This window comes from Coregonus lavaretus, assembly GCF_964263955.1.
Source record: "Coregonus lavaretus genome assembly, chromosome: 35".
NCBI lineage: Eukaryota > Metazoa > Chordata > Actinopteri > Salmoniformes > Salmonidae > Coregonus > Coregonus lavaretus.
The window spans coordinates 2,745,108-2,769,121 of NC_140022.1; the positions used below are offsets into that span (position 1 = coordinate 2,745,108).

Below are 24,014 nucleotides of genomic sequence, written 5' to 3' on the forward strand. Positions count from 1 at the left end.
TCTGTCTGACTGATAACCTTCACGTCTCATTCTGTTCTCAGATCCGTCTGACTGATAACCGTCACGTCTCATTCTATTCTCAGATCCGTCTGACTGATAACCGTCACGTCTCATTCTATTCTCAGATCTGTCTGACTGATAACCTTCACGTCTCATTCTATTCTCAGATCTGTCTGACTGATAACCTTCACGTCTCATTCTGTTCTCAGATCCGTCTGACTGATAACCGTCACGTCTCATTCTATTCTCAGATCCGTCTGACTGATAACCGTCACGTCTCATTCTATTCTCAGATCCGTCTGACTGATAACCTTCACGTCTCATTCTATTCTCAGATCCGTCTGACTGATAACCTTCACGTCTCATTCTATTCTCAGATCCGTCTGACTGATAACCTTCACGTCTCATTCTATTCTCAGATCCGTCTGACTGATAACCTTCACGTCTCATTCTATTCTCAGATCCGTCTGACTGATAACCGTCACGTCTCATTCTGTTCTCAGATCCGTCTGACTGATAACCTTCACGTCTCATTCTATTCTCAGATCCGTCTGACTGATAACCTGGGGAAGCTCTCTCGCATCCTGGAGACGGACCATTTTGCCCTGGTGGTACACGAACAGATCCAATGTAAGTCTTTCTGCCTGCTATAATGGTAGAGAACATGTTGCGATAAGAGGAGTGAAGGTTCATTGACATGTCCTTTTCTGAGGGCAGTAACAAGGTGGTAAGGTGGCTGGTCTGAACCCATTTTTAAACCAACCTGGTTTAATGTCTGCTCTGTGCATGTGACTGGTATATGTGCCAGTCTCAAAGTCCTCAGTTATTAGGTCCCAACATTGATTTGGGCCTGCAACCAACCATAGTCCCACCCTCCCCTGGTCCAATGATAGCTATAGGAGGGAGCTAATGCCACACTCTACCCTTCCCTGTCTTCTGCTCTCAGACTTGACGGACGGCTCCCCCAGCATGAAGCAGATGGTGTTTGGTGTGGTGACAGCCATCGACCTGCTCAACTTCGTCACGGCCAGGGAGAAGAGGGAGAGGTCCTTCTCTGAGTGCAGTGACCTGTGACCGTGTCCCTGTGACGGCTGGGTCATACGCACACACACCTCGTGTACACACACATTAGAACACATTAATTTACACATACAGCTCACAAACATACTTGGCGATATGAATGACAATACAAAAGAATATGAGGTCTTATGAACATGTTTGGTGGACAAACTGTTGTTGCTGCTTTCTCATTACATTTACGTCATTTAGCAGACTCTCTTATCCAGAGCCACTTACAGTAGAGAGTGCATACATTTTCATAGTCGTCGTCGTCGTTGTCCACCCCCCCCCCCCCCCCTCCCCGGTACTGGTCCCCCGTGGGAATCGAACCCACAACCCTAGCGTTGAAAGCTCCATGCATACATATAAAAGTCTTACATTTTTGCTAGCTTGATCATAGAATGTAAAATGTTGACACCGCCTACAGAGGAAATTGCCATGTTGCTCTGTAATGTTTATTTAAATGATCAGACTGTACCCCCTTCCATGTACTGAAACAATAATTGTGAAACCAATCTTTACTGAAAAAAAACTGTTGTAATTGTGAAAACATCGATCAACGTATTTCAACACTATGCATAATCAACATTATTGCATAATGACGCAACACTGCACAATTACAAAGGTTTGGGAAACAGACCTGTGTGTGTGTAGATGTTTATTTAAATGTCCAATGCAGCTGTTTTTATGATTTCATGTCTGGGTAACAACTAAGTATCTTAATGTGTTTGTTTTCAATTAAAACATGATCAATAAGAAACAAGTAGCTTCTTGGCAAAGAGCAGTTTCTCAAACAAGACTGTTGCTAGGACTGACTGGGTGTGGAGGGGAAAACTGAAAACTAGCTGTTATTGGAAGAGAGGTTTGGTCTGTTAACTAATTTACTGCCTGACGATGTCACCAGGCAGGCCAAAACTACATCCCACCAAAACGGGCTGGAATTTCAGGCGCTCTTTTCAAACACATCTTAAACTAAAAGGGCATTATAATTTCCACAATTTACATTTTAGTCATTTAGCAGACGCTCTTATCCAGAGCAATTTACAGTAGAGTGCATACTTTTTCAATCAATCAAATGTATTTATAAAGCCCTTTTTACATTTGCAGATGTCACAAAGTCCTTATACAAAAAACCCAAAGAGCAAGCAATGCAGAAGCACGGTGTCTAGGAAAGATTCCCTAGAAAGGCTGGAATCTATGAAGGAACCAGGCCTCTTCTGGCTGTGCCTGATGGAGATTATAAGAGTACATGGCCATTAAGGCTATCGGACTGGTCCCCCTTGGGAATGAAACCAACAACCCTGGCATTTCAGGCGCCATGCTCTACCAACTGAGCCACACGGGACTGCAATTTCACAGTATTATTCCAACCTTATAGTGTGAAAAACAAATTGTGTATATATATATATATATGAAATGAAAAACACTTTCTGCAAATTCAGTATTTCCTGTCTTTTGTATCATATTGTACAACAGCTGATGAAACTAACACTGTAAAAGTGTGAAGAAATTTGATCAGTGTTATTTACTGATAGTTGCTGGTTGAAAATGCAATCTACACAGGACCTTCTAATCAGCAGGTTTGCGTGGGCGGGAGTTTCGACGTTCCATGGCGACATCATCATGCGATAAATGTGTTAATAGACCAATAGCAAAGAGTTCCAAACCTCTCTGCCAATAACGGCTAGTTTTCAGTTTTCCCCTCCCCTCTCCTAGAAAAATTCTTCTGAGAAAGTTTTTTGCTAAAAAGCTATTTTTGTCAATTTTAATGGAAATCTATTACGGTAAGGTACTTAATTGTTACCCAGAAATGATTTGAAATGTTTATAAAAACAGCTGCATTGGGCCTTAAAACGTTATCTTGTTGCTTTATCCCTGTGCAACTTTCCTATGTCTGCAATGCTGATGTCAAACTGCTTTTTCAATCGCTGAGTTGGCCATTTAAAACTACGTATACACATATTCATTGTACCGTACTCTTCAACGTCATACTTAAATGAAAAAATTGAGGTTTTGTTCTGGAATGGTCAAATATGTTTAGCTACCAAAATAGCCTTTTTGACAAGATCATATGAAATGAAATAGTATGATTGATATGCATTTGGAAAGTATTCAGACCCCTTGACTTTTTCCACATTTTGTTATGTTACAGCCTTATTCTAAAATGGATTCAATTGTATTTTTCCTCATCAATCTACACAATACCCCATAATGACAAAGCAAAAACAGGTTTTTAGAAATGTATGCACATTTATAATTTTTTTAACTGAAACAGTTACATAAGAATTCAGACCCTTTACTCAGTACTTTGTTGAAGCACCTTTGGCAGCGATTACAGCCTTGAGTCTTCTTGGGTATGACGCTACAAGCTTGGCACACCTGTATTTGGGGGGTTTCTCCCATTCTTCTCTGTCAGGTTGGATGGGGAGCGTCGCTGCACAGCTATTTTCAGGTCTCTCTAGAGATGTTCGATCGGGTTCAAGTCAGGGCACTGGCTGGGCCACTCAAGGACATTCAGAGGCTTGTCCCAAAGCGTTGTCTTGGTTGTGTGCTTAGGGTCGTTGTCCTGTTGGAAGGTGAACCTTCTCCCCAGTCTGAGGTCCTGAGCGTTCTGGAGCAGGTTTTCATCAAGGATCACTCTGTACTTTGCTCCATTCATCTTTCCCTCGATCCTGACTAGTCTCCCAGTCCCTGCTGCTGAAAAAGGTATTATGACATCCCCACTACCATGCTTCACCGTAGGGATGGTGTCTTTTGGAAAACTCCAAGTGGGCTGTCATGTGCTTTTTACATTTTTAACATTTTTTGTCATTTAGCAGACACTCTTATCCAGAGCGACTTACATGAGCAATTAGGGTTAAGTGCCTTGCTTAAGGGCACATCGACAGATTTTTCACCTAGTCGGCTTGGGGATTAGAACCAGCGACCTTTCGGTTACTGGCACAACGCTCTTACCCACTAAGCTACCTGCCGCCCCTGAGGAGTGGCTCTCGTCTGGCCACTCTACCATAAAGGCCTACTTGGTGGAGTGCTGCAAAGATTGTTATCCTTCTGGAAGGTTCTCCCATCTCCACAGGGGAACTCTGGAGCTCTGTCAGTGACCATCGGGTTCTTGGTCACCTCTCTGACCAAGGCCCTTCTCCCCCGATTGCTCAGTTTGGCCGGGCGGCCAGCTCTAGGAAGAGTCTTGGTGGTTCCAAACTTCTTCCATTTAAGAATGATGGAGGCCACTGTGTTCTTGGGGACCTTCAATGCAGCAGACATTTTTTGCTACCCTTTCCCAGGTCTTTACGGACAATTCCTTTTACCTCATGGCTTAGTTTTTGCTCTGACATGCACTATCAAATGTGGGACCTTGTATAAACAGGTGTGTGCCTTTCCAAATCATGTCCAATCAATTGAATTTACAACAGGTGGACTCCAATCAAGTTGTAGAAACATCTTAAGGATGATCAATGAAAACAGGATGCATCTGAGCTCAGTTTCGAGTCTCATAGCAAAGGGTCTGAATACTTATGTAAGTAAGGTATTTCTGTTTTTTTAAATACATTTCTAAAAATCAGTTTTCGCTTTGTCATTATGGGGTATTGTGTGTAGATTGATGAGGAATTGATGAATACTTTCCGAATGCACTGTAATACAGGGTCCGAGATAATTTGGTGTTCCAGCAATGCATTGGTACGGTTGTTTATGCTTTTCACTTTGGATGTATCAGAGTAAAAAGGATTATCGGGATTTGTGTACTATAAAATTACTTTACAAAATATGAAAAAAATTAAGTGTTGTTAAAAAAATCACTTTATATTTGCTATGCAATCATGTAATGGAATACTGTTGTTTTTATTTGTGTTTATAATGTGTATAGTGAAAATACATTAGTTTTTAATAGTAGTTTGAGATTCCATTGTGATTAAGATAAATGGTACTCTAATTATGTTGAACCTAAGCCATTAACTGTTTAAAATGTATGACGTGGCTGCGTGGCCGAATTCTCTGGACGTCTCTTCTTGATAGCTAAACTACCGAACCTTCTGTGGAAAAATGTATAGCTGAGTTGTGCATATGAATAACCGTATCAGCAGTTACACCTCCCTACCACGAGGTGGCAGTGAAAGAGCATAGATTTGGTTGGTGTAACATTCCAAGTGTGACTGCTCTTGAGTCTGAGTGGGCGTGCAACAATTTCATAATACAATATACTGTTTAGGGTTTTAAAGGGTATATCCATTTTTGGACTTTTAATTAATTATATTTCTTGAATACAATTTATAAATGCCCCATGAGCTTAGTTCAACTGACATACCACATCAGACAGTCTATAACAGGGGTACTCAACTCTTACCCTATGACAGGGTTCTTCAATCCCGGTCCTGGAGGGCCGAAACACTTATTTTCTTTATTTCTACCTGGTAGTTAATTGCACTCACCTGGTGTCCCAGGTCTGAATTAGCCCCTGATTAGAAGGTGTGGTGAGTAACCTTTCCTGAGGTCTGAAACCCCCAATTTAGCTCAGTGGGCTAACACAGTCTTGTGGTGCACAGGAGACCTGGATTCAAACCTAGTCTACCACATCCCCTTCCTTCCTTTTCTCTTTCCCTACTCACTGTCATTTAGTGATCACCTAAAGGAAGGAATACAAATCAGACTGTATTTGTAATGTACACAGTTGGCATGTATAAAAGGTGCAGTGAAATGCTTGCGTTCAAGCTCCCTCAACATTCCAGTACAATAATCAATATCCCCATACGTCCCCAACAAACTCAGGTTAGCCCCAGGTTAGGTTACCCACCACTGTTCCAACCAAAGCTGACGATGAACAGCCTGACCTGTCTAGCGTACCGTAGGAGATACACAGACCAGGGCTTCCATTGTCTGACCCATTGATAAAACCCTCTCTGCCCCTAAACCTGCTGACAGGGCTGAAACATGGCCCTACCCCCGCTACGTCCTGCACCCCTATCCTCTCCCCCATCTCCCCTCTGGCCTTCATCCAGCCCCACAATGCCCTCTAAGCGCTCGGCCCTAGCCGAGGTTGGTTGGTCTTGGCAGGTGAGTCTGTGGGCTGGAAAAAAAGCCTGGCTGATGCTTTGTGTAAGCCTCTGTGCTGGGCCGGGTGAAAGCCCAGCGGGATTAGGTTAATACAGCGGTGAGCGAGGCCCGGAGGGAAGTCACCGGGAGAGGGATCAGAGCCATGGGAACTGGCGGTGGGTGCAGCGGGCGTGGAGGGGTCTGTTTGGGTGGATAGCTCCTCTCTCTGTGTTCTTAGGCTTTAACACACACTGCTGCTTTACAAAGGAATTGCCATGCTATTTCACACAAACACAATGATACAGACACACACACACACACACACACACAGATCAGACAGACATAAACAACACACACACACACACACACACACACACACACACACACACACACACACACACACACACACACACACACACACACACACACACACACACCTCAATAGAGACAGAATCTGTAGGAAGGCTATTGTATTGATTAATGTACATGACCCATGATACTGTAGGCTACATAGAGCTGGGCCCTAACATGACCCATGATACTGTAGGCTACATAGAGCTGGGCCCTAACATGACCCATGATACTGTAGGATACATAGAGCTGGGCCCTAACATGACCCATGATACTGTAGGATACATAGAGCTGGGCCCTAACATGACCCATGATACTGTAGGATACATAGAGCTGGGCCCTAACATGACCCATGATACTGTAGGATACATAGAGCTGGGCCCTAACATGACCCATGATACTGTAGGATACATAGAGCTGGGCCCTAACATGACCCATGATACTGTAGGATACATAGAGCTGGGCCCTAACATGACCCATGATACTGTAGGCCACATAGAGCTGGGCCCTAACATGACCCATGATACTGTAGGATACATAGAGCTGGGCCCTAACATGACCCATGATACTGTAGGATACATAGAGCTGGGCCGTAACATGACCCATGATACTGTAGGCTACATAGAGCTGGGCCCTAGCATGACCCATGATACTGTAGGCTACATAGAGCTGGGCCCTAACATGACCCATGATACTGTAGGATACATAGAGCTGGGCCCTAACATGACCCATGATACTGTAGGATACATAGAGCTGGGCCCTAACATGACCCATGATACTGTAGGATACATAGAGCTGGGCCCTAACATGACCCATGATACTGTAGGATACATAGAGCTGGGCCCTAACATGACCCATGATACTGTAGGATACATAGAGCTGGGCCCTAACATGACCCATGATACTGTAGGATACATAGAGCTGGGCCCTAACATGACCCATGATACTGTAGGATACATAGAGCTGGGGGCCCTAACATGACCCATGATACTGTAGGATACATAGCCCGGGGGCCCTAACTATACATTAACTGTATCCGGCAGTTCAGATCACCTCCCTTTCAGTTTCTCCTGCTGTTTCCCTGCTGTTTCCCTGCTGTTTCCCCTGCTGTTCCCCTGCTGTTCCCCTGCTGTTTCCCTTGCTGTTTCCCCTCTGCTTTTCTCTTTACATTCCATATTACATTCCATACATTCCATACTTTTCGTCCCACATCGGACAAATACCCATGTTGACCGCTCCCCGCCCTCACACAGCCATCCCCAGACTGTATTGTGACTAAATCTGCTCTTCATCCCAACAAAGTACCAGAACAATACTGTGTGTGCATGTCTGTGTGCGTGTCTGTGCGTGTGTTTGTGTGTTTGTGTGTGTTTGTGCGTGTTTGCATGTCTGTGTGTGTGTGTGTTTTTGTGTGTGTGAAAGACAGAGAGAGAGGATGAGCATGTCGGTGCTCCACAACTTCGCTACACGTCAAGGCCTTAATGTACACACACAGACAGGTTCAATTCCAATACCCTGTTTCCAATGTCAGAAACCCCACCAACCACAGGAGGCTGCTGAGGGGAGGACGGTTCATGATAATGGCTGGAATGGAGTGAATGGAATGGGATCAAACACATGGAACCCATGTGTTTGATTTGTTCAATACCATTCCATTTAATCTGTTCCAGCCATTACTATGAGCCAGTCCTCTCTCTCTCTCTCTCTCTCTCTCTCTCTCTCTCTCTCTCTCTCTCTCTCTCTCTCTCTCTCTCTCTCTCTCTCTCTCTCTCTCTCTCTCTCTCTCTCTCTCTCTCTCTCTCTCTCTCTCTCTCTCTCTCTCTCCGTTCTCCTCACCCCTCGGCAGGCCAAGCCTCGGCTTGTTTTGGCAGACCCTTGTCGTCCGGTCGGCGCTGGCATAGGTCCCGCCACGTTACGAGGGCCAGCCTCCCCCGGGGGCCAGACTGTAGCTGAACGGGCCAGTGTGCACACCGCCTGCAGATTCTGCTGACAGAGCCCGTCCCACCATGAGATAATGCCATTCCACAGAGATCCACACTAAAGCCCCTCTTTTCTGCCCCACAGGTATATAAAGAGGGGGCGGCTGCAGAGGAGAGGGCATGCACCACTTGGGACCCCTACTCTTCTCTACTACTATTACTGCCTTTGTATCTCTCCCACTGCAGCTCTTGTCCTCCCTCTCGCCTCTCTCTCTCTCTCTACTCCTAACGGAACACAGGCACTAGCCAGCCGAGCTAAAGCCGAGCAGCGAGAAATTGCTTTATTTTGTTTAGCCCGTTGAGCTAAAACCTAACCTACGCTCCTATGGATATTGCCATCCAGCACCCCTGGTTCAGACGCGCCATGGGCTCCATGTATCCTGCCCGTCTCTTTGATCAGTTTTTTGGGGAGGGCATGTTCGACTACGACCTGTTCCCCTACGCTGCCTCCACCATCAGCCCCTACTACAGACAGTCGCTGTTCCGCAACTTCCTGGACTCCACCAACTCTGGCATGTCTGAGGTAACAACTAACCTGTTCAACCTGACCGATCACTGTGCTCAGCATTGGAAGTGAAGCGTTCAGTCTGGTTTACCCAGGCTAACCTGCTCCATCCTCTGGGGAAGAATAGGATCCACTAAAACCTATTCATTCACCATCATTCTGAATCTGTAGTCACTTTATTTTAGTTCAAACTACCCAAACGTATAATTTGCACTTTTTTGTTTTCTATCTGTATGGATAAAAAGCAGATTTGGTTGTCCGTGTTTGATGTCATAGAATAGAAGAGCCTGCATGTTGTCGTAGCTTACAGAGAGCTTGTGTGTCCTTGGAGGAATCGAAGCCGGGTTATTAGTGCCATGATGCATTGGTGCATTGGTTACATCCTCTACAGTTTCATTGGTTGAACAGTATGCTGTTTTCCTATAAAAAGAGGAAGCGCAAAATGGACTGAGATTGGACAGATCTGACTCATACTGTAATTTGGCCTAAGGTGGTCTATGTGTGCAGATCTTTCACAGAGAAACTCAATGTATTTAATCTAGGAGGCCTATACTGAATTCATTACTAATACAGGGAGATGGAACAGTTATAGAGTAGAGAAAGCTGAGTGGGGGAGACAAGGACATGACCCTGGGGAAGTGGCTGTAGTAAATCAGAGAGAAGCAGTAGCGCTAGCCAGATCTGTTCTTGAATGGCTACGACAACAGTAGCGCTAGCCAGATCTGTTATTGAATGGCTATGACAGCAGCAGTGCTAGCCAGATCTGTTCTTGAATGGCTACGACAACAGTAGCGCTAGCCAGATCTGTTATTGAATGGCTACGACAGCAGCAGCGCTAGCCAGATCTGTTATTGAATGGCTATGACAGCAGCAGTGCTAGCCAGATCTGTTATTGAATGGCTACGACAGCAGCAGCGCTAGCCAGATCTGTTATTGAATGGCTACGACAGCAGCAGCGCTAGCCAGATCTGTTATTGAATGGCTACGACAGCAGCAGCGCTAGCCAGATCTGTTATTGAATGGCTACGACAGCAGCAGCGCTAGCCAGATCTGTTATTGAATGGCTACGACAGCAGCAGCGCTAGCCAGATCTGTTATTGAATGGCTACGACAGCAGCAGCGCTAGCCAGATCTGTTATTGAATGGCTACGACAGCAGCAGCGCTAGCCAGATCTGTTATTGAATGGCTACGACAGCAGCAGCGCTAGCCAGATCTGTTATTGAATGGCTACGACAGCAGCAGCGCTAGCCAGATCTGTTATTGAATGGCTACGACAGCAGCAGCGCTAGCCAGATCTGTTATTGAATGGCTACGACAGCAGCAGCGCTAGCCAGATCTGTTATTGAATGGCTACGACAGCAGCAGCGCTAGCCAGATCTGTTATTGAATGGCTACGACAGCAGCAGCGCTAGCCAGATCTGTTATTGAATGGCTACGACAGCAGCAGCGCTAGCCAGATCTGTTATTGAATGGCTACGACAGCAGCAGCGCTAGCCAGATCTGTTATTGAATGGCTACGACATCCTGCAATCCTATACAGCTGTAGTATCTGTTGCTGATTCTCATAAGAGAGCACAGAGAACAAAGATGTCAAACATCCCTACTAATGGAGCTTTAACCAACTAAACAAAGTGCATTTTGCGGTTTGCAAGATTATTGCAAGTGTGCTGAAAATGTATCGAAATCATCTTGTTCACGTTGCCACATGAGCGGCAAATGGAAGGCACTAATCTTGTGTGATTCTCAGCAGGGAAGAGCTCAGAGACTGGTGCAGTGTTATCTATCTAGTCGAAATCAGGCCAATCAGAGTCATGCTCCCTCCAGCCCATCATATACTGGCTTATTCCATTACTAGCTTAAACTGCATTTCAACTTGGGTGCCAGGATAGCAGAATTTCGATGTCCAAACAACATATACTGTTTTGGTGACTAGTGACACACATTTTGTTTTGCAGCATCTATACACAAACTTTAGAAATGGATCATCTTCTTCATATCTCTCTGAGGTATGACTCGATGACAACATATAGAATTGAATTGAAAGGATATTGAAAAAAAATACATTTCAGAAGATGAGCATCACTGTGGTTACCAGATTTCCGCCACCTGCTACCCCTGACCTCTAACCTTCAACCCCCCTCCCTCTATCTCTCCAGGTGAGGTCCGACAGGGACAAGTTCTCGGTCTTCATGGATGTGAAGCACTTCTCTCCTGATGAACTCAACGTGAAGGTGACTGATGACTATGTGGAGATCCAGGGCAAGCATGGAGAGAGACAGGTGAGGCCTCCCACCATCGGTGTCCCCTGGTTGGATGGGTTAAGATTCCATCCCCATCCAAGCACCACACACCCTAATCTCTCTGGACAGACAAGCCGAGCTAGCTCAAAACTTTTACTATGACTTGTGGTAGTACACCCAATCCTGAGTTCAAACACAATCCCTCTACTATGGCTTGGCACACCAAAGCCAGGTTTCTCTCATGTGCACATATATATCAGTGAAGGCTGCTGACGGGAGGACGGCTCATAATAATGGCTGGAACAGAGCGAATGGAATGGCATCAAACACCTGGAAACCATGTGTTTGATGTATTTGATACCATTCCACTAATTCCGCTCCAGTCATTACCACGAGCCCATCCTCCCAAATTAAGGTGCCACCACCCTCCTGTGACATATATACATGGTGTGAGTGTCTGTCACATAGAAACGACCTGTGGCAGTAGTTGAAGCAACAGGCGCACCAGATACTGTCATCACTGTGCTTTCCAGGTCAGTGCATTGATCCTTAGGCAGGTTGCTCATTCCAACTAACTAAACACAGCCACAACAACAACCACTAGCTTTAACCAGCCAAGTCCTCAAAGAGATGCTAATAAGATGTGTTATTAGAGTCAACAGTTTGAGTCAGAGGAGAATTTCTCAACCTAAATAGCTAATTGATTCAAAGAATGTGTGTGCGTGTGTTTGTGTGTTGTGCACTCGTGTGTAAGTGAGTATATGTGTGTGTGTGTGTGTGTGTCGATGTGCACACACAACAACAGCCTTGCTTTGTTTACTCTGTGAATTGGTCGGCTTACGCGCATTGCCCTTCATACAAATTCAATTCAACCCTTTTCAAGACCCATGTTCAGCCAGGATAAAGTCAAACAACCAAGCAATTACGTGTCCTCAGACGAAACCATACACACTGACACACTTTGCTAGGAAAAACATCTCCAATGATAGGGATTCCTACATAAACAATGGGACACACTGCTTGGGATCAATTAATTTCCTTGGCCACACGGTGACACAGAACGAATGTGACGTATGTTAGTCATAGAGGTGAACGTGGCCCACATAGAGTTTTCCTTTTGTAAGATTTAAGCATCATTACATTAGATTACACTATACTACTTCTCCCTCTCTCTCTCTCCCTCTCTTCTCTCTCTCCCACTCTTTCTCCCTCTCTCTTTTCTCTCTCCTCTCTCTCTCCCTCTCTTCTCTCTCTCCCACTCTTTCTCCCTCTCTCTTTTCTCTCTCCTCTCTCTCCCTCTCTTCTCTCTCTCCCACTCTTTCTCCCTCTCTCTTTTCTCTCTCCTCTCCTCTCTCCCTCTCTTCTCTCTCTCCCACTCTTTCTCCCTCTCTCTTTTCTCTCTCCTCTCCTCTCTCCCTCTCTTCTCTCCCTCTATCTCCTCTTCATAGTCTGTTGTTATTCACTCTCCTGTTTCCTCCTGCATTTTCCTCTCTCTCTCTCCCTCCATGTTGTCATGTATTGTCATTCTGGATGTTAGTGGCCTCCAGGGACAGGCTGAGTTGGGGAGTCGTTGTAACTAAACAACGTTTTGTTTTCTCCAACGTCCTTTCTGCGTAATTCCCAGCAGCTGCAGATCTTTTTTCTTAGAGGGCGGAATTCATACGGTTAGGCCTACATATGACAGACAGCATGAAGGGATAATGTTTTTTTTTTTTTAAAGCACCATAAAAACTGTAATATTTTGTTAAAATCTAAAGTGTTGAACCCCCTACATTGCAACCATCTGCAACCATTTGTTTCTCTCACCTTCATTTCTCTCTCTCCTCTCTCCAGGACGACCACGGTTACATCTCGCGTGAGTTCCATCGCCGCTATCGCCTCCCCTCCAGCGTGGACCAATCGGCTATCTCCTGCACACTGTCCACTGACGGCCTCCTGACCCTGTGTGGCCCAAAGGTCACCGGTGGCGGTGGCGACCTCGGCCGTGGCGACCGCAGCATCCCCGTCACCCGTGACGACAAGACTAACGCCGCCCCCTCCTCTTAAGAAGACGGGCGTGTGGCGTGCTGCCGGCCGGGTGGCACCGGGGATGGGGGGGAGGGGTCGATGGGCGGGAGGGGGCATGCAGAGGGGGCTTCTCTTCCAAATAAAGCAGCCATGTGGCTGGGGCTGGGGCAGGGTGGGGGGGGGGGGGCTGAACAACACATTCCTTTACCCCCAAAGTCTCCCTCCCCCCTCGCTCCTCTTCCTTCCCCTCGCCACCCTACCCCGATCCCTCTCTCCCCGACTCCACACCTAGAAGATATCAGTGTATTTCTAGCCTAATATTTTCTCATTTTTTAGACTTCGCTAGACTATTATGGCAATATTAATATTCTGGTTCTGATTATGATGACTCATGACCCATGAGGACGGATAAAGAGAGGGATGGTTGGGGCTTGGGGGACAACAACAAAACTAAAGGATTTAAGAGAGGGTCACATGACTTAACCCTGGCTTTCTACTTCCTGTGTAAACAAACAACACCCCAGGGGTACCATGGGTAATATTTCACCCAGTGAGGAAGCTGCCGTCTTTCTCCTGGCTGTACTGAAGGGCTTTACTGAGCAACTCTTCCTAAGAGTAAGAAAGAGAGGGATGGAGGGAGGGCTGGAGGATAGGGGGGAGTTGGGGTTAAGCGCATACCATTGTCTGGTCGTATAGGATTGTTGTAGTACTGCAAAGGGGTTCCATCATTGGGCTCATACCGCCCACCTGGCTTTTTTCCATTCATGTGTCGCGACTTTTTCCAAACCCTTCTCTCTTGTCCTTGAATATTTCCTGTGCTGTAGCGTTAGCCCTGTTCAGCTGATATCTGCTCACTATCTGAGAAGTAGAAACAATAAAGCTGTAATATTAACCAAGAAGCAACCCCTTGTCTGTACTTTCTCTGTTTCATCAAGTATTTATTGGCTGTGAACGTATCCGTTGCGCAGGTCAACCGCAAAGCTACTGAGGAAAACTAGGCCACCTATTCTTGTAATAGAGGTGAGAGTGTTTGTTTCTTAGAGCTATGATTAATCTTATCCTCTTCTTCTCTCACATAATCAGTCAAAGAGACTGGGACAGAGAGAGACTGAGACAGAGGGAGACTGAGACAGAGGGAGACTGAGACAGAGAGAGACTGAGACAGAGAGAGACTGAGACAGAGAGAGACTGGGACAGAGAGAGACTGAGACAGAGAGAGGCTGGGACAGAGAGAGACTGGGACAGAGGGAGGCTGGGACAGAGAGAGACTGGGACAGAGAGAGACTGGGACAGAGGGAGACTGGGACAGAGAGAGACTGGGACAGAGAGAGACTGAGACAGAGAGAGACTGAGACAGACTGGGACAGAGAGAGACAGGTGAGAGAAAAAGAGATAGCGGAGCCAGGGTCAGTAGTGCATTGTGTGACGCACAGTCACACACCACACACACACACACACACACACACACACACACACACACACACACACACACACACACACACACACACACACACACACACACACACACACACACACACACACACACACACACACACACACACACACACACACACACACACAATCAAGGAAGTGCATTTCAGACAGGAAACACCACATATTGGTTTTACCATTAAATAACCAAATAAATGACAATACATTAGGTCTTGGCGTTAGGCTGTGCTCCTTCAGGGGAGCTCACTGCCAGAGCAAGGCTCAATCATTACCATAATACCAAACTCCAGGCAGTGAGGGAGGTATATCTATACCAATCCCCCTGACTGGAACGAAAGCAGAGCCAGACAGGTGGAGGCTGGGGTGGTGGTGGGCCAGCAGAAAACAGAGGAGACATAGAGAGCAACAGCAATAAACAGCAAAGACCAGTAACAGCTTTTTTAATTCCTTTGTTAAAAAATGGTCCAACAACGTATGAAATAGTATTAAACTAAAAAAATTATATTTACAATGTTCAACAAATACAAAAAAACTGTTATTACAGAGAGGTTTGGTGAGTCTGGTCCACTCAATACTATGTGTCATATTGTTTGTTCAAAAGGCACAAGGCGGGTCTGAATTCAAACTGCATGAGAAAACACTTATTTTAAGTCATCTTCCTCATGCCAACTGCACTGAATCAAAGACAGTTTATAGAAGACGACAGGGAGACAACAACTATTAATGAACCTAGTTAGTAATAGGATAATAGGAGAATACTGGGAGTAGTGTTTCCTGGAAAAAACTAACGTCTCCACAGTAGCTCAATTATTGGTATTTTCAGTTCACACAACAATAGACATGTCAGTTTGCACATGATCAGAATTACATTAAAAATAGATATATAATTGAATCATTTAGCAGACACTTTTATCTAAAGCGACTTACTTACTGTAAGTCGCTTTAGATAAAAGTGTCTGCTAAATGATTCATCTTAAGATAGCTAGGTGAGACAACCACATATCACAGTCGTAGTAAGTACATTTTTCCCTATATAGAAAAGTTATCGGCAAAGTCAGTGCTAGTAGGAAAAGAGAAGTGCAATGTCTTATTTAAGATACTCTTTGAAGAGGTAGGGTTTCAGTTGTTTTGGGAAGATGGGCAGGGACTCTGCTGTCCTAGCTTTAGGGGGAAGCTGCTTCCACCATTAGACTCACAGTCCATCCTTAGTAGGTCCCACTGATGTCATCCTTCTTTGTAAATGTCCACAGTTGCCAGAGTATTGTGGCATTGAGTCATTAGGGACATCAGTCTGAGGACCAGTTCCATTTCTCCAGTCTCTCTCTTAATGTTAGCCTTGAGACCGTTGCTGTCCAACAGCTGCTAGGCCTGTAGTCCTGGGTGTTTCCTACAGGCCGTACCCAGGCTCCATTCTCCCTACTAGGCATGGAGGCAGACGTGGCTGGCGTTGGAGCTGGGGGCGCCTGGAGGTCTGGGAGGGGGTATAGAGGAGGTGGTTGGCCCAGGGTCTTGACTGAGGCTGAGGCTGGGGGTCAGAGTGGGAATGCAGTAACTGAGGCTGAGACTGGGGGTCTGGGTGGTTGTGGGGATGGTGGTGCAGTAGCTGAGACTGGGGGTCTGGGTGGTTGTGGGGGTAGGATTGCAGCAGCTGAGACTGGGGGTCTGGGTGGTTGTGGGGGTTGGAGTGGGGGTGCAGTAGCTGAGACTGGGGGTCTGGGTGGTTGTGGTGGTGGGAGTGGGGGTGCAGTAGCTGAGACTGGGGGTCTGGGTGGTTGTGGGGGTGGGAGTGGGGGTGCAGTAGCTGAGACTGGGGGTCTGGGTGGTTGTGGGGGTGGGAGTGGGGGTGCAGTAGCTGAGACTGGGGGTCTGGGTGGTTGTGGGGGTGGGAGTGGGGGTGCAGTAGCTGAGACTGGGGGTCTGGGTGGTTGTGGGGGTGGGAGTGGGGGTGCAGTAGCTGAGACTGGGGGTCTGGGTGGTTGTGGGGGTGGGAGTGGGGGTGCAGCAGCTGAGACTGGGGGTCTGGGTGGTTGTGGGGGTGGGAGTGGGGGTGCAGTAGCTGAGACTGGGGGTCTGGGTGGTTGTGGGGGTGCAGTAGCTGCGACTGGGGGTCTGGGTGGTTGTAGGGGTGGGAGTGGGGGTGCAGTAGCTGAGACTGGGGGTCTGGGTGGTTGTGGGGGTGGGAGTGGGGGTGCAGTAGCTGCAACTGGGGGTCTGGGTGGTTGTAGGGGTGGGAGTGGGGGTGCAGTAGCTGCGACTGGGGGTCTGGGTGGTTGTATGGGTGGGGGTGGGGGTGCAGTAGCTGAGACTGGTGGTTCGGGTGGGGGTACTGGGGCTGAACAGGGAGGCGAGGAAGGTCAGAGAAGGGTGGGCTGTGGTTCTCAACCCGAGGAGAGCTGATATGGAGATGGGTCTCCAAGAGGTGGGCAGCCGACGCCACCATGGCTGAAGAAGAGAAGGAGGAAGAGGAGGAGGAAGGGGAGGAGGAAGGGGATAAGTCTAATGGTTGCTCCGAGCATAGAGATAGGTAGGACAGTGGGTGTGTCTTTTGGTGTAGCTGTGGGTGCAGTTGTGGCTGTGGGTGTAGTTGTGGGTGTAGTTGTGGCTGTGGGTGTAGTTGTGAGTGTGGGTGTAGTTGTGGCTGTAGTTGTGGGTGTAGTTGTGAGTGTGGGTGTAGTTGTGGGTGTGGGTGTAGTTGTGAGTGTGGGTGTAGTTGTGAGTGTGGTTGTAGTTGTGGCTGTGGGTGTAGTTGTGGCTGTGGGTGTAGTTGTGGGTGTGGTTGTGAGTGTAGTCGTGGGTATGGGTGTAGTTGTGGTTGTGGGTGTGGCGAGTGGGTCTGTTGAAGGGAGTGTGTGAGGAAGTCATGTGACAGTGTGTGTGTGGAGAGCAGGCCAATGGGAGGACGAGGAGGAGCGGGAACGTTAGGAGGGACGGGAGGAGACAGGAAGAGGTGTGGTGACGGGGAGGAAGAGGTGGGGTGGCGGAGAGAAAGAGGTGTGGTCGGGCAGAATTGGTACAGTGGAATCTGGATCACTCTGGGGGAAGACACAGAGAAGAGTCAGTAGAGCAACAGGTGTCTAATATTTTCAAATACTCAGGCTGCGCTTCATTTAGTTTGCTCCAATACAATGGAACCAATGGAACCAATGGAACTCGTTGCAGGAGCAACGTCCAAGACAAATCAAGCAAATGCTTAAAAGCTTTTGACAAATGTATTTCACCCAAATCAAAATGGCTTGATAATAATTTGAGTCGCAATGATAACATCTGAAGAAACAAAAAGGTCTCTGCCTCACTTCTGCTGCTGGAAGCTGTCCTCTGACAGTGGTGTGGTGGGGACACAGTGGGACAGGCCTCGGCCCCCCCAGGCAGGGGGGCAGGGTGCAGGGCAGGGTGCAGGGCCAGAGGCAGGGCGGGACCACCCGGGCCGGACCCTGGGGCCCTTCATCTTGTTCAGTCCCAGCAGGCCCTTGGCGCTGGCCTCCCTCCTCAACTGCTGGCGGAACACCCTCAGACCTGGAACAGAGGTCAAAGGTCATGACATCATAAACCTTTATGAAAGCCACCACGAATAGATCTAGAACTAAATTGTTACTAACGGTTACAGAATTATGTTTATTTTAGAGAGCAGTTTGTGTGTTCAGACAGGTATCTTAATATCTTGTGGAGTTCCTCAAGGATCCATTCTAGGACCTTTGTTGTTTCTGATCTACATCAAAGATGATTAAAACTCAAGAGTTGTCTCCAATGTGTAAGACAAGAGCCAATTACAGTATATGTAAGAAGGTTTTCTTCTTTCCATCCATCATACTTGATCTGTGCTTTCATTTTGATGTGGTCGTCCATACCTTGTGTTAGAGCGCCGGTGTCCATGTCGGAGGATCGGCGGCCCTCCTGGAAGCTGGGTACGGGGAGGCTTTCCTGGGTCAGGGGGGACTCTGTTGGAATATAGGTCCCAGGGCCAACCACAGTAGTGACCAGTAACATATAGGGGTCCTCAATAGGGTTGGACAGGCTGGGACTGGCAGAGGAGGAAGAGGAGGAAGAGGATAAACTATCTGAGGAAGCTTGGTCGGATGAGTTTACCACAATACCTGTAGATGAGGAGAGAGCAGGGAACAAGTAAAGTAGTTTAGCCCTGTAACTTTGACAATGTGAAAGTGGGCTATGTATAGTGGTGTGTATAGTGGTGTGTATAGTGGTGTGTATAGTGGTGTGTATAGTGGTGTGTATAGTGGTGTGTATAGTGGTGTGTATAGTGGTGTGTATAGTGGTGTGTATAGTGGTGTGTGTATAGCGGTGTGTATAGTGGTGTGTGTAGTGGTGTGTGTATAGTGGTGTGTATAGTGGTGTGTATAGTGGTGTGTATAGTGGTGTGTGTAGTGGTGTGTATAGTGGTGTGTATAGTGGTGTGTATAGTGGTGTGTATAGTGGTGTGTATAGTGGTGTGTATAGTGGTGTGTATAGTGGTGTGTGTAGTGGTGTGTGTAGTGGTGTGTATAGTGGTGTGTGTAGTGGTGTGTATAGTGGTGTGTGTAGTGGTGTGTATAGTGGTGTGTATAGTGGTGTGTGTAGTGGGGTGTATAGTGGTGTGTATAGCGGTGTGTGTATAGCGGTGTGTGTAGTGGTGTGTATAGTGGTGTGTATAGTGGTGTGTGTATAGTGGTGTGTGTAGTGGTGTGTGTAGTGGTGTGTATAGTGGTGTGTATAGTGGTGTGTATAGTGGTGTGTATAGCGGTGTGTATAGCGGTGTGTATAGCGGTGTGTGTATAGTGGTGTGTATAGTGGTGTGTGTATAGTGGTGTGTGTAGTGGTGTGTGTAGTGGTGTGTATAGTGGTGTGTATAGTGGTGTGTATAGTGGTGTGTATAGTGGTGTGTATAGTGGTGTGTATAGTGGTGTGTGTAGTGGTGTGTATAGTGGTGGTGTGTATAGTGGTGTGTATAGTGGTGTGTGTAGTGGTGTGTGTAGTGGTGTGTATAGTGGTGTGTATAGTGGTGTGTGTAGTGGTGTGTGTAGTGGTGTGTATAGTGGTGTGTATAGTGGTGTGTGTAGTGGTGTGTATAGTGGTGTGTATAGTGGTGTGTGTATAGTGGTGTGTATAGTGGTGTGTATAGTGGTGTGTATAGTGGTGTGTATAGTGGTGTGTGTATAGTGGTGTGTATAGTGGTGTGTATATAGCGGTGTGTATAGTGGTGTGTATAGTGGTGTGTATAGTGGGTGTGTTGTGTGTACTTCATGCAAATGTGTGTATCTAAATGAACATAGTGCAGATTTGTGTGAGTGTGTGTGCGTGTGCACATGTGTGTCTCAGTACTCACAAGGTGGGCTGCACTGCTGGAGGCTGGCAGAGACCTCAGCCAGAGTGTGTCTGAGGGAGGGGTCTAAGGAGAGGAGTGCTGCCCCTCCCTCCTTTTGCAGCTCCTCTTCCTGTGGCTCCTCCCCCTGGTTTCCATGGTGATCCTTCTGACTGATGCAGGTCGGTAGCAGAGTGCCGGGGTCAGGATTGGGGGTCAGGCCCACCTGTTCGGTGCTCGGGGGCAGTCTGAGGGAGCGCAGCTCTTTCACCTTCTCCAGCATGAGACGGTAGATAGCAGAGAAGTGGTTGTAGCTGCTGCTCTGAAGAGACTGGAGCGAGGGAGAGAGCGAGAGAGAGAGAGAGAGAGAGAGAGAGAGAGAGAGAGAGAGAGAGAGAGAGAGGCAGAGAGGAGATTGACTCAAATGGCATATACATTCAAGAGGATAAACTTTTTCCCAAACACAAAGTGGCTAAACTCTGGTGCCCAAACACTAGGCATGCCCTGGAGCTGTTGTCAGAGGACAGACTAGGGTCCCCCAACCACATCATAATTCACACGGGCACAAATGACCTGAGAGCCCAGCAGGAAAGGGTGGCCACAGCACTCAAGGGAGTGATTGAAAAAGCTTCTTCCACTTTCCCCAACGCACAATATGATTATTATTATTATTATTTATTTTTGTACCTTTATTTAACTAGGCAAGTCAGTTAAGAACAAATTATTATTTACAATGACGGCCTACCAAAAGGCAAAAGGCCTCCTGCGGGGACGGGGGCTAGGATAAAATATAAATCCTATATATAAATATAGGACCAAATACACATCACAACAAGAGAGACAACACAACACTACATAAAGAGAGACCTAAGACAACAACATAGCATGGCAGCAACACACGACAACACAGCAAGGTAGCAACCCAACATGAAAACAACATGGTAGCAACACAACATGGCAGCAGCACAACATGGTAGCAGAACAAAACGTGGTAGCAACATTATTGGGCACAGACAACAGCACAAAGGTAAGAAGGTAGAGACAACAATACATCACGCGAAGCAGCCACAACTGTCAGTAAGAGTGTCCATGATTGAGTCTTTGAATGAAGAGATGGAGCTCAAACTGTCCAATTTGAGTGTTTTTTGCAGCTCGTTCCAGTCGCCAGCTGAAGCAAACTGAAAAGAGGAGTGACCCAGGGATGTGTGTGCTTTGGGGACCTTTAACAGAATGTGACTGGCAGAACGGGTGTTGTATGTGGAGGATGAGGGCTGCAGTAGGTATCTCAGATAGGGGGGAGTGAGGCCTAAGAGTTATCTCCACCCTGCTACCATGAAAAGACTTTCACCCTGCCACCATACAGAGGGTGAATGCAGCATAATGTCTACCTGGCCCACCACTCCACCCTGGACTTGAACAGCCTTTACCACCAGGTCCACCTCTACATGGCAGCAATCCCAACTTTTGCCAGGACCCTGAAGGACGTCACCATCAACCGTAGCCCCAGCACCTCACACAGGAGCAACAGAGCAACGGACACTCCGCCCAGACCAGCGAGACACCCTCCCAGACCTGCAAGACCCCCTCCTGAAGGACCTGCACCGAGAGAACCCACGCCAAGAGGACCTACACTCAGACCACAGCATCACAAGCCACACCCCAACCAGCTAAGACCACCCCAAGCAAACCCTGGCTCACCCTATATAGGCCCCCCCCAGATCAGACCTATGCCCCTTCTGCCCCCCCATACCCACCGCCCCTGCAGCAAGGACCTCAACATGACAGCAGGACATATGCTCAGGTCGTGAGCAGAGCAACAGGCCCAACCCCCACTATTACACCTGCCCAAGCCCCATCCTGCGACCTAAGAGGTATGTATCAGATGCTCAACATGCTCTGCTCACACCTACTGTAATGGTCCGGGCCTAAACCACACAAAAACAACACCAGACACTATGGAACACAAAGCTTTTACTATCTCATCCTGGAATACATAAGGTCTGAGATCATCTGCCTTTGGCCTAAAGAGCAGGAACACAGACTTCATCAACGAAATTGGAAACACAGACATTGTCATCCTACAAGAAACATGGTATAAAGGATCACGGACCCACTGGTTGCCCTCTAGGTTACAGAGAGCTGGTAGTCCCATCCACCAAACTACCAGGTGTAGAGGAGACGGACCCACTGGTTGCCCTCTAGGTTACAGAGAGCTGGTAGTCCCATCCACCAAACTACCAGGTGTAGAGGAGACGGACCCACTGGTTGCCCTCTAGGTTACAGAGAGCTGGTAGTCCAATCCACCAAACTAACAGGTGTAGAGGAGACGGATCCACTGGTTGCCCTCTAGGTTACAGAGAGCTGGTAGTCCCATCCACCAAACTAACAGGTGTAGAGGAGACGGACCCACTGGTTGCCCTCTAGGTTACAGAGAGCTGGTAGTCCCATCCACCAAACTACCAGGTGTGAAACAGGGAAGAGACTCAGGGGGTATGCTAATTTGATATAGAGCAGACCTAACCCACTCTATTAAATTAGTCAAAACAGGAACATTTTACATCTGGCTAGAAATTAATAAGTAAATGATCTCAACAGAGACAAATGTCCTCCTGTGTGCTACCTATATCCCCCTAATAGAATCCCCATACTTTAACGATGACAGCTTCTCCATCCTAGAGGGGCAGATCAACCATTTCCAGGCCCAGGGACATGTACTAGTCTGTGGCGACCTAAATGCCAAAACTGGACAAGAACCTGACACCCTCAGCACACAGCGGGACAAACACCTACCTGGAGGTGACAGCATTCCCTCCCCCATACGCCCCCCTAGACACAACTACAACAACATAACCAACAAAAACGGGTCACAACTCCTGCAGCTCTGTCGCACGCTGGGTATGTACATAGTCAATGGTAGGCTTCGAATCTGAAGTCAAATGTCTACTGTTTGCTGATGATCTGGTGCTTCTGTCACCAACCAAGGAGGGCCTACAGCAGCACCTAGATCTTCTGCACAGATTCTGTCAGACCTGGGCCCTGACAGTAAATCTCAGTAAGACAAAAATAATGGTGTTCCAAAAAAGGTCCAGTTGCCAGGACCACGAATACAAATTCCATCTAGACACCATTGCCCTAGAGCACACAAAAAACTATACATACCTCGGCCTAAACATCAGCGCCACAGGTAACTTCCACAAAGCTGTGAACGATCTGAGAGACAAGGCAAGAAGAGCCTTCTATGCCATCAAAAGGAACATAAAATTCGACATACCAATTAGGATCTGGCAAAAAATACTTGAATCAGTTACAGAACCCATTGCCCTTTATGGTTGTGAGGTCTGGGGTCCGCTCACCAACCAAGAATTCACAAAATGGGACAAACACCAAATTGAGACTCTGCATGCAGAATTCTGCAAAAATATCCTCAGTGTACAACAATAAAACACCAAATAATGCATGCAGAGCAGAATTAGGCAGATACCCGCTAATTATCAAAATCCAGAAAAGAGCCGTTAAATTCTACAACCACCTAAAAGGAAGCGATTCCCAAACCTTCCATAACAAAGCCATCACCTACAGAGAGATTAACCTGGAGAAGAGTCCCCCAAGTAAGCTGGTCCTGGGGCTCTGTTCACAAACACAAACAGACCCCACGGAGCCCCAGGACAACAACACAATTAGGCCAACCAAATCATGAGAAAACAAAAAGATAATTACTTGACACATTGAAAATAATTTACAAAAAAACAGAGCAAACTAGAATGCTATTTGGCCCTAAACAGAGAGTACACAGTGGCAGAATACCTAACCACTGTGACTGACCCAAACTTAAGGAAATCTTTGACTATGTACAGACTCAGTGAGCATAGCCTTGCTATTGAGAAAGGCCGCCGTAGGCAGACCTGGCTCTCAAGAGAAGACAGGCTATGTGCACACTGCCCACAAAATGAGGTGGAAACTGAGCTGCACTTCCTAACTTCCTGCCAAATGTATGACTATATTAGAGACATATTTCCCTCAGATTACACAGACCCACAAAGAATTCGAAAACAAATCCAATTCTGATAAACTCCCATATCTGTTGGGTGAAATACCACAG

The 24,014-nt window shown here is 47.1% G+C and overlaps 2 protein-coding genes across 2 annotated transcripts in view; both read left to right on the forward strand.

Moving 5' to 3' along the window:
• cbsa (cystathionine beta-synthase a) overlaps positions 1-4,856 on the forward strand; it is a 15,977-nt gene extending 11,121 nt beyond the window's left edge. The window contains exons 14-15 of the mRNA XM_084152716.1: positions 546-630; positions 947-4,856. Of these exons, the coding sequence (XP_084008842.1) occupies positions 546-630; positions 947-1,074 (213 nt within the window). The 3' untranslated portion in view covers positions 1,075-4,856. The remainder of the gene's footprint in view (positions 1-545; positions 631-946) is intronic.
• A 3,396-nt stretch (positions 4,857-8,252) lies between these two features.
• Positions 8,253-13,260, forward strand: cryaa (crystallin, alpha A). Its single transcript, XM_084152692.1, has 3 exons — positions 8,253-8,940; positions 11,080-11,202; positions 12,997-13,260. The coding sequence occupies exons 1-3, from the start codon at positions 8,743-8,745 to the stop codon at positions 13,207-13,209; spliced, it is 534 nt and encodes a 177-aa protein (XP_084008818.1). The 5' UTR covers positions 8,253-8,742; the 3' UTR covers positions 13,210-13,260.
• Positions 13,261-24,014: the final 10,754 nt, after the last annotated feature.

Coding starts and splice junctions, on each gene's coding strand:
- cryaa (XM_084152692.1), top strand. CDS start 8,743: ATGGATATTGCCATCCAGCACCCCTGGTTCAGACGCGCCATGGGCTCC. Junction 8,941..11,079: donor CCAACTCTGGCATGTCTGAG/GTAACAACTAAC, acceptor CTATCTCTCCAG/GTGAGGTCCGACAGGGACAA. Junction 11,203..12,996: donor GCAAGCATGGAGAGAGACAG/GTGAGGCCTCCC, acceptor TCCTCTCTCCAG/GACGACCACGGTTACATCTC.